The 12628-nt window shown below is 38.2% G+C and overlaps 1 protein-coding gene across 7 annotated transcripts in view; it reads left to right on the top strand.

Moving 5' to 3' along the window:
* LOC123880248 (ras-associated and pleckstrin homology domains-containing protein 1) overlaps positions 1-12628 on the top strand; it is a 127101-nt gene that overhangs the window by 102371 nt on the left and 12102 nt on the right. For 4 of the 7 annotated variants that reach the window (XM_045928262.1, XM_045928264.1, XM_045928266.1 and 1 more), the window contains 4 exons: positions 9865-10054; positions 10823-10956; positions 11796-11885; positions 12323-12557. In XM_045928262.1, the coding sequence (XP_045784218.1) occupies positions 9865-10054; positions 10823-10956; positions 11796-11885; positions 12323-12557 (649 nt within the window). Of the gene's footprint in view, positions 1-7309; positions 7885-9864; positions 10055-10822; positions 10957-11795; positions 11886-12322; positions 12558-12628 lie in introns of those variants that run through there. The other 3 variants (XM_045928260.1, XM_045928261.1, XM_045928267.1) reach the window with 3 other exon arrangements.

Below are 12628 nucleotides of genomic sequence, written 5' to 3' on the forward strand. Positions count from 1 at the left end.
GCGTGGATTTAGGTTTTTAAAGATCCCGTGGGAAGTGTTTGATATTTTGGGATAAAAAATTGCCTAGGTCAATTACAGGGACGCAAGCTACCTCGGTACCAGATTTCATACAAATAGTTTAAGCGGATTGGTTTTTGGGAATCCCGTGGGAACTCTTTGATTTTCCGGGATAAAAAATAGCCTATGTCCGTCCCTGAGATATAAGCTAACCCTGTACCAAATTAAGTCCGAATCGGTAAAACTGTTGAGCCGTGAAAAGGTAGCAGACAGACAGATAGACAGACAGACAGACAGACACACTTTCGCATTTATAATATTAAATATGGATACATGGATGATGTCTACTCTTAGACCTTGGTCCTTGCGTAACAGCTTCTTTACCTGACGGCATATAAATTACCAAATTACGTTATCTAGAAAACTGGGTTTGCCAAGTACGTGTCTCTATAAGTTTTAATGAACCAAGAAGCTGCCAAGAATCAACTGTGAAACAATGTCTTTTTCCAATTTTTATGGTTTTTAGTAGGAATATTATTTTTAGCACTTTAATGGGCATTATTATCAATTATTCGAATCACAGTGGTAACGCATAGATTTATAATAATCATCAAAATAAGATAGAGAAATGTGGTAGATGCCTACCTAGGCAAAATGTACATATTCACAGATTCCACATTTCCCGTAACCAAGCGCTTTACCTGTACATCCCAAAACAGATTTTTATTTATTTTTATGCGTAATAGTTTTTGATTTATCGTACAAAATGTTGGAAAAAATACCCGAGTACGGAACCCTCAGTGCGCGAGTCTGACTCGCACTTGGCCGGTTTTTTTTTACTAAAGTAATTATTCACTACGGCTACTCACAAGTCTTATGCGCGTAACATTAGATTGACCTAGTTTTTATATACGAGTAAGTAGTTAGGTAGGTACTTGGGCATCTCATAGGCTGGGTCGAGCGTGTTTGGCTAATTAACAACAGATGTGAACAAAGTTAAAAATGATACAACAATGAATGCTAGTAGGTACTAAATGCGCCCGTTTAAACACGCCATCGTCGTATGTAGGGTCAACAAAATTTTATGTAGTTTATTTTTTGGATTTTCGATTTAGTTGTATGTAGTTGATAAACAGTAGGCACTAAGCAAAAATTAAAAATTCATAATTTGTAAATTACAACTACATATTACCATAGTTAAGCTCTAAGAATTCATATTTTACATCTATTGACACTCCAATTACCTACCTATATTGGCAAAAATAAAAAATAAACATAACAAATTATACACAGACCTTCCTAATTAAACCACATGTCATCGAAGCCTTACATATTACATTTTAATATAATAAAACCTTATATGTGATAATAGACGAGGGTATATTTATCGTTTGAAGGGCTCTAAACGTTACCACGTGCCCCCATACATTAGAATGGGGAAAAAATATGTAAAGGGGGATCCACACCAGCGCAAGCACACAACGTGAATCGAACGCATATGGATGCGTCACTGACTCTGTGCACACTTGCATGTCGTGGACGTGTATATAATATTGTTTGTACCTACTCACTTCCAAAAACTCACGAATATGTGTGACGCTGAGCGTCTAGCCTATCTATCTGTCTAGCCTATCAGAAGAAGCTTTGTCTTCTGTATAGCAGTTCTGAAATGCTCAAAAACGTCCAATCAGATGGCCCAGCTGTACTAGAGCATTTTAATGGGAGCCTAAGCTGCTTAGGCTCGATTGATACCTAGTAGCTGAATCAGATCAGAAAATACTTAATATTCGTTTACCTACAAGGTAAATGCTGAGCTTACAGAGTTGCTCTCGCACGTGACTTGCACATGAATTACTCGCAGAGCACACATAAACACATCTACATTACGTTGTTATGATTCGCATTGTGAGCACGGTTCGTGCGCGTGCGCAGGTGTGGATTAACCCTAAGCGTAGCCATGTTCCGTGACTCGCTGATTTTGAAAACATCTGGACGCCGATAATAATCTTTTTAGGCCCTTCGCCCATTGGATGAGCGGCACGCTATGTATAATGCAGCTGAACTATGTATATTTAACTGACAATTGCCCGCGACTTTGCGTAGATTTCCATTGTTTGTTCACACAAATTTAAAAAATCTATTAAAAGTATGCTCCTGAAAAAAGCTTATTATACAATCGAAGATTATGTAAATGACAAAAAAGCTTGGATTTAATTCGCTCCAGCAATACACGGCGCTGCAATTGCTTGTATACAGTATGGCATATTATTGTAAATTGTACATTTGAAAAGAGCAACCGCCGAGTTTCTTGCTGGTTCTTCTCGGTAGGAAGATAAAAATAATCTACCACTGGTTCAGCATTCCGAACCAGTGGTAGATTATTTTGACGATTCGAAAGCACTTGTAAAAGTTTACTTGAATAAAAATGATTTGAATTTTAATTTGAATTTGAATTTGACTACTCTAACAAAACAAATAGGTAGCTTTATTTAATTGAAAAATTATGTAAATTTTGATACTTACTACAAATAATTTTAAAATCCAAAAAATATTTTATAGTTTATAGTTAGGAAAAGAGTTTAAAATTTTCATAACTGTCGGTAGTAATTACTCGCTGATTGCCACTTTGCAATTTTTCACCCGTTTCTATAGCGAAACGAATGTCGAAAATATGAAGCTGAATGAAGGGGCAACCAAGCTAATCTTCTAGCATAGCCCCTTTGAAAACACTCTAGAATCTAGTGATTCCAAAGGTAGGACATGTAATATGTATGTATGTGTAGGACAGATAAGACAGCGTAGGGTCAAAAGGCTCACATTACTTTTCAGTCAAAATCAAACTCTTTACAGCGTCTTGACCGGCAAAGATGAGATGATCTCACGCCATGGCCTCAGAGGCGTTCAGGCTAATCAAGTCCAACCAACCCACTACTCATTCATCCCAACGTGATCTTGAGCCGTAGTCCGAACCTCACAGGTGCCGCTCTTGGGAGGACGTTGCCCCTCGATCTCTCTTATTATTTCTTCGAGCCCTAGGGCTCACCTTCAGCCACCCCACCTGTGACGCTGTAAGGGCCTACGCAGCATACCTACCTACTCAATCCGAAACTTTAAATAAGTCAAAAGCATTATACTTATGTATTAACTAACTATCCCCGGGACTTGATCCGAATAGACTACACAAATTACAACCCTTATTTTACCCCTTTACAGGTAGGATTTTCAAAAATCGTTTCTCAGGGGATGTTCACGTCCTAATCAGGGGGCACGGCAGTGCCCCCGCCAAGACGAGCCAAACGGTGGCTGGGGCGCTACGTAGGTACCTTTTTCTCGAAGTGTTTCGCCGTATTTTCGAACCGTCATAACTTCGGTCTTCTCATAACTTTTTAACAGCATTATGAACTTGTGAGTCTTGGCAACCTTTTTACATGAAATGTTTTTGGTGGGATAGTTATTTGCTTGCAAAATTTCAACTCGATCCATCCCGCAGTTTGAGCTGTACGTCAAATCAGTCAATAAGTCGGTCAACCAAAAGTACTTTTAACTTTTTATTTGCAGTTAAAAATAGACCGGGTAACAGTTTTGATTGTAAAATATACGTACCTATCTACACGCGTTCTGTATGTGATTTGAGCTTTTAATTAGAATTGCAATACAGGCGATCCCGCGTCCCAATACTAAGTAACCAGATGGCAGACTCACTAAGATGATGTGGACGCCAGATGCACAAGAAATATTTATGAATCTTGGATACTACGCACCTGGCCGCACAGCTGTCACGCTACCGGATAAAGAATACTACCTGCGATCCGAAACATACACATTATTGCTTTAATATGTAATTATGAGTACTTCTGCTGTCGCTGACCATGGCAACTTTTGAATTAGTGATTACCGTGTGCATGAGCATCACCGCAGCCTAGTGATTAAGAGTTAAAACGTCTGCTATTCGTGAGGTCGATGGTTCGATCCCGGGCACGCATCTCTAACTTTTCGGAGTTCAACAATTAAAAATCATTTGCTTTTAGCGGTGAAGGAAAACATCGTGAGGAAATCTGTAGGCCTCAGAGTTCTTAAAGGTGTGTGAAGTTTGCCAATCCGCTATGAGCGCGCGTGGTAGACGATGGCCTATCCTATACCCTTCTCACCCTGAGCGGAGACCTGTTCTCAGTAGTGGGCCGGTGATGGGTTGATCATGATGATGTGTGCATGTACCGGAACACGCATAACATAACACGCATGTAGGGTTCCGTGGTCATGCTTATAAAAGCCGCACACAAAGGGTTCCGTACCATCGTATAAGAAGTAACACTTTTTTTTAATGTAACCAGACAAATTCACGGTTTTTTGATTTTTCCCTTTACTAGTGCTATGAGACATTGCTACCTACCGAACATGATTCTGGGTCAATACGAAATACTTATCCATACACCTATCACGAAGACAGACAGACAGACAACAAAGTGATCCTGTGAGTATTTCCGAAAAGTTAGAGGTGCGTGCCCAGGGTCGAATCTCGGACCCGAAGTTGAACTTCACAGATACAAATTATATCGATCTCTGCCAAGTGCATACCCACTCGATGGCAGGCATCTGTCCCATACCGGCTTACTGGCCGCGCGGCAGGTGCCGGCCAAAACCACCTGTCATTCATTTTTTGCCCACTTTTTTCATCTCAAGCCTGTATATTATATTATGGCGGAAGTACTATCGAACACATAATATTTTAGTTGTTCTTATCTTAGTTACTCTATAAGTGGATTGTAGATGCACTGTTTTGTTGTCAGGTCGTTACACTAGGGCTCTGCCTGAAAATCAGCGACTGCGACGATGAGGACTGCCTCAGCATTATGCTGAGGCAGTCCTTTTAGCTCACACACAATATTGTCATTTGTAGGTAGGTATATCTAGTTTTAAGTTATTGTTATTTTGTAAAATTAACATCAATTGTATTTTTATTTTATTCCTATTCTTTATTCTGCCTTTATGGAGCTAAATCAACTTTTATTAGCTGATGCCCGCGTAGGATAAGGATGGCATACGAATGGCCTGCGTAGTTTTGGTTGTACCTATGGCCTACCTAGTTTTGGTTTTACCTAAATAGTAGTATGTTAACTGGTATTTAGTTACTTAAATTACCTGTTTCTGCGAACTTTCGAAATAGTAGTCCAAAAAAAAAGCCATTTTCGAACAATGACCTTGCTTCAAACATTAATAAAAACAGTGTCGTTGGCTAGTGTACAAAAACTTCCATTTCAATTTAACTCTTAAAGAGCAGGACGAATGCTCATAATGCCTCTGATCATTTATCACCATACAAACATTAAGAATGAGCTCTGGAATGTTTTAATAGGCACACATTATGATAACGCAAGAGACGTATGAAATGAACCTAGGTAGGTAGTTAGGTTAAAAGCATAAAATGTGACTGAGTCATATTTTATGACAACCCACTATAACAATACTAAAGTAATATAATAAATCTGAAAGTGTACCTGCTTATTTCTTCACGTCTCAGCTACGTAGTACCTACCTACATAAAGACTCGAAGCATCTACCTAGGTAGATTTATGCACTACCTGGAGAAGGACAAATCTTATTCCTAGAAAACAAATGATTCTTGCGCGGTTTAAAAAAAATCCACGTGGATGAATTATTATAAGGTGGATTAACAGGGCTCTCTCCATCACTCGTTTCATACAATCGTAGTTCCAATTTCATTTGAATATTAAGCAACCAAAGTCCATGAAATTTTGCAGACATATTCTAGAAACTAATATCTGTGTCTGGGGTGTTTTAGATTTTTCTAAAAATATGTATGTTTTAAAATTACAGGGGCTCAAAGATTTGTATGAAAATTTTTAAGACCGCGTAACTTTGTCACCGAACATTTTAACAGAAATCTGGAAAACCACAGACATAGACATTAGTTTCTAGAATATGTCTGCAAAATTTCATGGACTTTGGTTGCTTAATATTCAAATGAAATTGGAACTACGATTGTATGAAACGAGTGACGGAGAGAGCCCTCTTAAAAGCGACGTTTGGTAGCTTAGAATTTAAATACTATAAAGATAATCCTGTCATTTTGATGATCTCTGCGGAAAAGCATAGCACTTTTATAACCACAACAGATTTATTAATCTATTTAATTATTATATTGAATAAAAATATTATTTCTAATGACACATTTATACCGCAGACATGTAATGTTACGGTCATATTACATGGCGTAGGTGCAAAATTCATGCCCGGTGATAAGGAAGACAGAACAGACAGAAGAGATAGCCCTCTACAAAATGTGAACCAAGTGTCCTAGTGTTAACTGTTAGGTCCACTTTTGGTACGTATGTAACGTAGTCCATGTCATGTTTTAAAAGTGTTGCCAATTGCTTTTAAGGCTGCAACATTTTGGGGAAATTTGTAATTTGCTTGTTTTTTATATTCAATTCTACAAAATAAGTAGTATTCACTAATTTTTTAGTTTAATATTTTTCAGTATGGTCTAGATAACTAGGTCTACTATTGTACGAATATCTAAAAACGGCAATTTTAGTAGGTACATTTAAATATTACAACGCTTAGAATACTTGTAACTTAATTAAACTAGTCAAACTACTCATTTTTATTCGCTGAATAACGCAATGCGTAACTGGGTGATTCCTTCGATTTCCACCCTAAATTTTTAAAGTGTCACTTGGGTGTGCCAAAAGCGGGGGCGAGAAATCCCGCGGCCGGGGGCCAATAGGGCGGGCACCGGCGCGGCGCGTTGTACCTCACGCAAGCCGCCTCGTCATCCTTTTACCATCAAACAAAACGTAGCGAGCTGTAGTGCACACGTGCACCATAAACCGAAGCTCGACGACATTACATGCTCGCCTGTTATCTCTGCTATTCCGGCATTAGCTATCAGTAATCGGTAGGTATCGACCAGTCAAATGACTATCAAGTTGCGACTCGCCAATTTCATGGCCGAGACTTCTACACTACTAATCTTCCTACAATTATTTGAAGGGGCTAAAATAGGTACTTCAATCAACTTAATTTTCTGACACAAAAGTTGCAATTTAATATTAACGACCTCCATTATTTTAAAACTGTGATTAACTTATAATACTGTGATAAACTTAATGTAACAACGTTATAAGAACCGAACAAAATGTGACGCTATAGCAGCCTGCAGGATCTCAAACTCACATTTACAAATTGTAGAGTAGAATATTGCCGGTTGCCGCACCGGTCCCCCTCTACCAACCCGTCCCTGCCGCTTGGCGCTCGTTTTGTAATGAAACTTTACTCTAGTCGAGTTCGGGCATGCGTTCGCTGCATGCGTTTCGTTATATAAACGCGTCTCCTTTGTTCTGTTGTACTGAAATTAATAATTGTGAAAATGCAAGTTTTTCAAATGTCGTGAGTAAATGAATGTAGTGAATGGGCGAGGTCACCATCTAGTACTCGTACGATATACTCTAGAACGAAACGCGCAGACTCCGACTTGACTGGGGCGCTGGAAGCGAATAAATCGCGTGTTAACAAACTCAAGATTACGTTGCCAGGCTCTACAGCTAACTAATACACTTGCTCCGGTGAATTATGTCTACCTTTTAACGAATATGACTATGGATGGCGGATTCGAGTAAGGTTCATGTGAAGCCGGCCTTTGCATAAAGTTTACTAGTGTGAGTGGTGGACGGTGAGTCACTGCACTGCGATGTGAGCGGGTGAGGAATGATGGACGTGCAACTAAGTGAACAGACCAAGTGGCATCGGGGAGGCTTCCTCTCCACTCTCAACAGAAGTTTCCGCCTGGTCACCAAATCTAAAAGCTTCAACACTTCCCTCGTAGAGAATAAAACTACTGAACAAATTCTGGACATGACCACGAAGGTAAATGTAGTTCAGTAAATTCAAAACACCGATTATACCAAATCTCACTTAAATATTGTGCACAGTTTTAGACTGTGGGTAATGAAAAAAATCAACTTTACTCAAAATTTCCAAACTTTGTAATCTACTAACAACTATATTATTGTATACCTAGATGACGCCCGCAGCTTCGCTCATGTGGATTTAGGTTTTTAAAAATCTCGTGGTAACTCTTTAACTGTCCGGTATAAAATGTCCGTTCCAGGTATGCAAGCTATCATTTTTCCAAATATTATCAAAATGATTGAAATGATTGAATGGATAGGCCGTGAAAAGCTAGCAGACAGACACACTTTCCCATTCATAATATTAAATGTATGGATTTATATTTTGAAGCATAGAGATGCCCATAGCTGGGTATTTTTGAATAACTATCTGTAATGATAACATGCGGGTTGTTTAAAGGATGAAGGACGTGACTTTAATATAATTAATAACTTCTTTATGCATAAATCAAACAAAGCTACTGAGTTCATTGTTCCAAAGACAATGCGTTCCCGTCCAGTGTTTTGGGATCTTCACTTTTATGTTCGTGGGTAATTAATTCATCATAATAATATGAGTATACACGACATTCGTATTCATAATCCACGACCACTTATAAGTAACCTCTCATAATGGGTTTCCTGAGGCCATCACAAGGGTGACTGGCTAAAGAACTTCGTTGTTTATACCTCCTATGCACACACGGATACACATTTACATTCTCAGTCACATGGATACTAAACTTAGATGCACGTATGGCACTTCCGCAGCGACTGGCGTGTGCGAGCTTTAAATGTCTCACATAAATAAATAACAATCTAAGTATTAATAGCAAGTGGGGAAAAAAGAATAATTGTTGTGGTAACACTGAACAGAAATGTCAATCTGCATATTTTGATTATATGGATGATGAAGAGAATATGATTAGTAGGTACCTATGCCTATGCGTAAAATTATATCAATTACCGTAGCTAACTCCACCACACCACCACTATACACCACAATTTTTAAACCAAACTAAAATGACAGATACCTATTGTATAGAACTTATCCCTTTCATAATGCTCCCTGCCAAAAAAAATAGCAAGGCAAATTTTAGTTTAGTTTTAGAGATTATGTACCTACAGCAGAATTACGTACTCCTAGCCACATTGGCAAGTTATATATTTTAACAGTACTATATTGTGTAAAATATGTAAATAAGGACAAATTAAAAATCACTTTCATTCAATATTCACATTTTAGGGTTAAACTTCTGACGTTGTTTACAAATTACAGTAAGTACCTCCAGCTCTACGAAGTATTTTCTCGTAAATAGTGAAAAATAACTTAGTATGCCTCTTTTTAAGGGGCATACTATGGGGGCGGGGTGTGCCCGCGAAATTCAAATTTAATTTGGTTTTTCGCAATTTGTAAACTAATACGACAAAGTAGGCTTATGGCACTTTAATTGCGCCAATGGCAGTATCATACTCACAGATTTATATAAAAATCTTTACTTAAAGGGTCTAATTTAAGAAATTATCTCTAGTCTATTCTTTCACCAATAGCAAGTTACAAAATTCCTGAGTGATACAGGCTACATTTGTTTTCAAAAAATTAGAGGTCCCTACGAAAATTGTAATATGTTACCCGTGCGAAGCCGGGGCGGGTCGCTAGTTATATATATATTGTAACGATGTAGTCAGACGAAAATGGGCTAACTTGGAAGGGCTGTAACAGTTTATCTAATAATAATTATAATTATTAAATCCATGCCTATCTTCCATAGAAACATGCCATTCATACTCCTAATCGGTTTCTACGCAACAACAACGTACTGAAACGCAAAACAACGCTTAGCGCGGGCGGTTACTACTTTGCCCGAGTCTTCCAAGCCAAGTTTTCGTTTCCCAAAAGTTTGAATTGCTTAAATAATGTTTTAAAATTCTTACGTTCTTATATATGTTGTTCCAGGGTCTTAATGCGACAACTGAGACGCCCACAGCGTTACGGCCGTTAGAAATCGTGGCTCCTAGAATAGATACGTATAGATTTTCAATGGCTAACTTGGAGGAGACGCAAGACGCCGACCTGGATGCCATACTCGGAGAGCTTTGCGCGCTCGATTCCGAATATGACGAGGAAATATCGAGAGTATCTGCAGGTAACTACTTAACGAAATTTACTAATTGCCTCGCAACGCACACCGCTTATTTCTAGCCGTAAATAGGTACCTACAATCACTACTGACAGGAAAACCGACTACTCGAGCCATAAAAACTTGATTTTGCGAAGAACTTTAAAAATACCATGTCATCGGCATAGATTTTTTTTTAATTTACTATAGGCAAGCGCTTGGCCACAATCACACCTGATGGAAAGTGATGATGTGGCCTGGGACGCGTTAACCTATAAGATGTCTATTCACTCTTGTTTTAAAGATTTAAGATTAGGTATTCACTAACGCAGATACCATCTATCCAGTACCTGACTAGTTTTTGCTACTTTTTTGCTAAGTCAGTAAGTTTACCAGTGGGAGTTCCCGGCTTCGATTCCCGACAGGGGAAAGTTAGTATTTTCTATAATTCTAAATTTCCTCTGGTCTGGTCTGGTGGGAGGTTACGGCCATGGCTAGTTAACACCCTGCCGGCAAAGCCGTACTTACCGTCAAGCGATTCAGCATTCCGGTACAATGCCGTGAAGAAACCAAACGGGTACGGGTTTAGTAATGCCACACCCCTTCTAGCTTCTGCATCATGACTTACCACCAGGTGTGAAGCAGTCAAGGGCTAACTCGTATTTGAATATATATATTTTTTTTAATCTGCGGCGGACTTAAACCCCTCATGCCTCAAACCACACTCTAATCTGTAGGTACCATTCAGGTAGCTCTCTCTAAGCAACTAGTTGTGACTTAGTATGAATGTTTTAGACTATTCTTCACAATCCAAAGACAGAGGAGACGGCGAGACATCACAGCGTCAGGAGCGCAAGGAGTGTGGTGATGGGGCTTCCAGCATTGCACGCACTGACTCCCCAGACAACGACTCTGCTTTTAGTGATACTGTAAGTGCTATATCATTACTAACTAACCCGTGCGAAGTTTCTGAATCGGCGGTGGTAGAGGCACAGATCTACTAAGACACACTAGTTAATAGCTTTGTCGTACATTTAAAAAAATTGATTTTTGAAGCTAGGGCAAGTCAGCTAGTGAAAATATACATTAAAAAGCAGGCTAAGTATGAGTCAGACCCGCGCACCGAGAGTTCCGTACTACAGAAGAAGTAAAACGATAAAAATCACTTTTGTTGACGAACCTCAAAACTAACTTTGTTTGTAAAAAAGCTACAATAGTAGAGCGTTGATTATATTTTTACTGTAAAATAAAAAAATTCTATTGACCATGAATAGGTAAGTATATCAGAATTTTTCTTTTGTATTTTTTTGACATTTTGCACGTTAAATCAAGAAGTATTATGCGTAAAATAAATAAAAATCTGTTTTAAAATGTACAGGAAAAGCACTTTTATATGAGCGACTCGGCATAGTTAATTTAGTTACTAAATTATTATAATTTCTTTCTCTTTTAAGCCCATATAACTGATAAAAATATTTTGTCACGGTCGCACACACTGTTTTAATTGCTATATTTAATTGCGTATAATAGCTCGTTCACACAGGCTCCGTAAACGTAGACGTAGCGCGTGCCATTGCGCTGCAATGTATGGAACTGTATGAGACATGGCATACCGCTTGCGTGGCGTGAAAGTTCACGTAGACGTAACGTGTGCAGTTATGTCTACGGGTTCACGCGCGACACTACGCACATGTCACGTGTACGTGTTGCATACGCAATTGGTGTGAATCGGCCTTTAAAGTTAATACATATTTTCTTTTATTTACAGGTATCTATGCTTTCTAGTGAATCTTCTGCGTCAAGTAGTGCTAGCTCTAAATGTAAGGCAATAAAATTAAGTCTACTCCCAAACCAAAAGGTAAATATGAACTTGATATATATAATTATTATCCTATTTATATTATAATTATTTGCTCAATTCACAGACTAAATAAAAGATTTAATAATTTACAAATTTATGCATATAAATAAAATTATTCAGAAAGTTTATGTTTTGTTGTTATGTTCTGCAAGTTTGAATCTGCATAAAAAAATGTCGTGAACTAGGAGTAGGTAGTTTACAAAATTTTAATTACAAAAATTATTCACCAAATTTTAGATGATAATTTTTGATTACTCATACATTTAATTTTATATTTTTCTTCTTTGATGATTCATTATAATGCTAGGTACATAATACACTTAATGCTTTACATACTAGGACGCGTACATTTTTTTAATATATTTTTAGATTATTTAGATTTCATTTTATCTGCTTTTTAATTTTAGTTTTTAGACCATAATATACGTTTACAGGATGAGGTTTTTCAACAGAAAGCGGACAAAATCAAGTTAGCATTGGAGCGTATGCGAGAGGCCAACATAAAGAAGCTATTCATAAAAGCGTTTTCCACGGATGGCTCCTCGAAAAGCTTATTAGTGGACGAAAAAATGACATGCGGCTACGTTGCAAGGTTGCTAGCGGACAAAAACCATGTCACGATGGAACCGAAGTGGGCGATAGTCGAGCAACTGCCGGATTTGCATATGGGTAATTATTTACTCTCGTCATCATGCAGTGCCATCTTCTTATCTTCTTTGTCATTTCATGCCGGGTCCACG

Source organism: Maniola jurtina, chromosome Z (genome assembly GCF_905333055.1).
Source record: "Maniola jurtina chromosome Z, ilManJurt1.1, whole genome shotgun sequence".
NCBI classification, from domain to species: Eukaryota; Metazoa; Arthropoda; class Insecta; order Lepidoptera; family Nymphalidae; genus Maniola; species Maniola jurtina.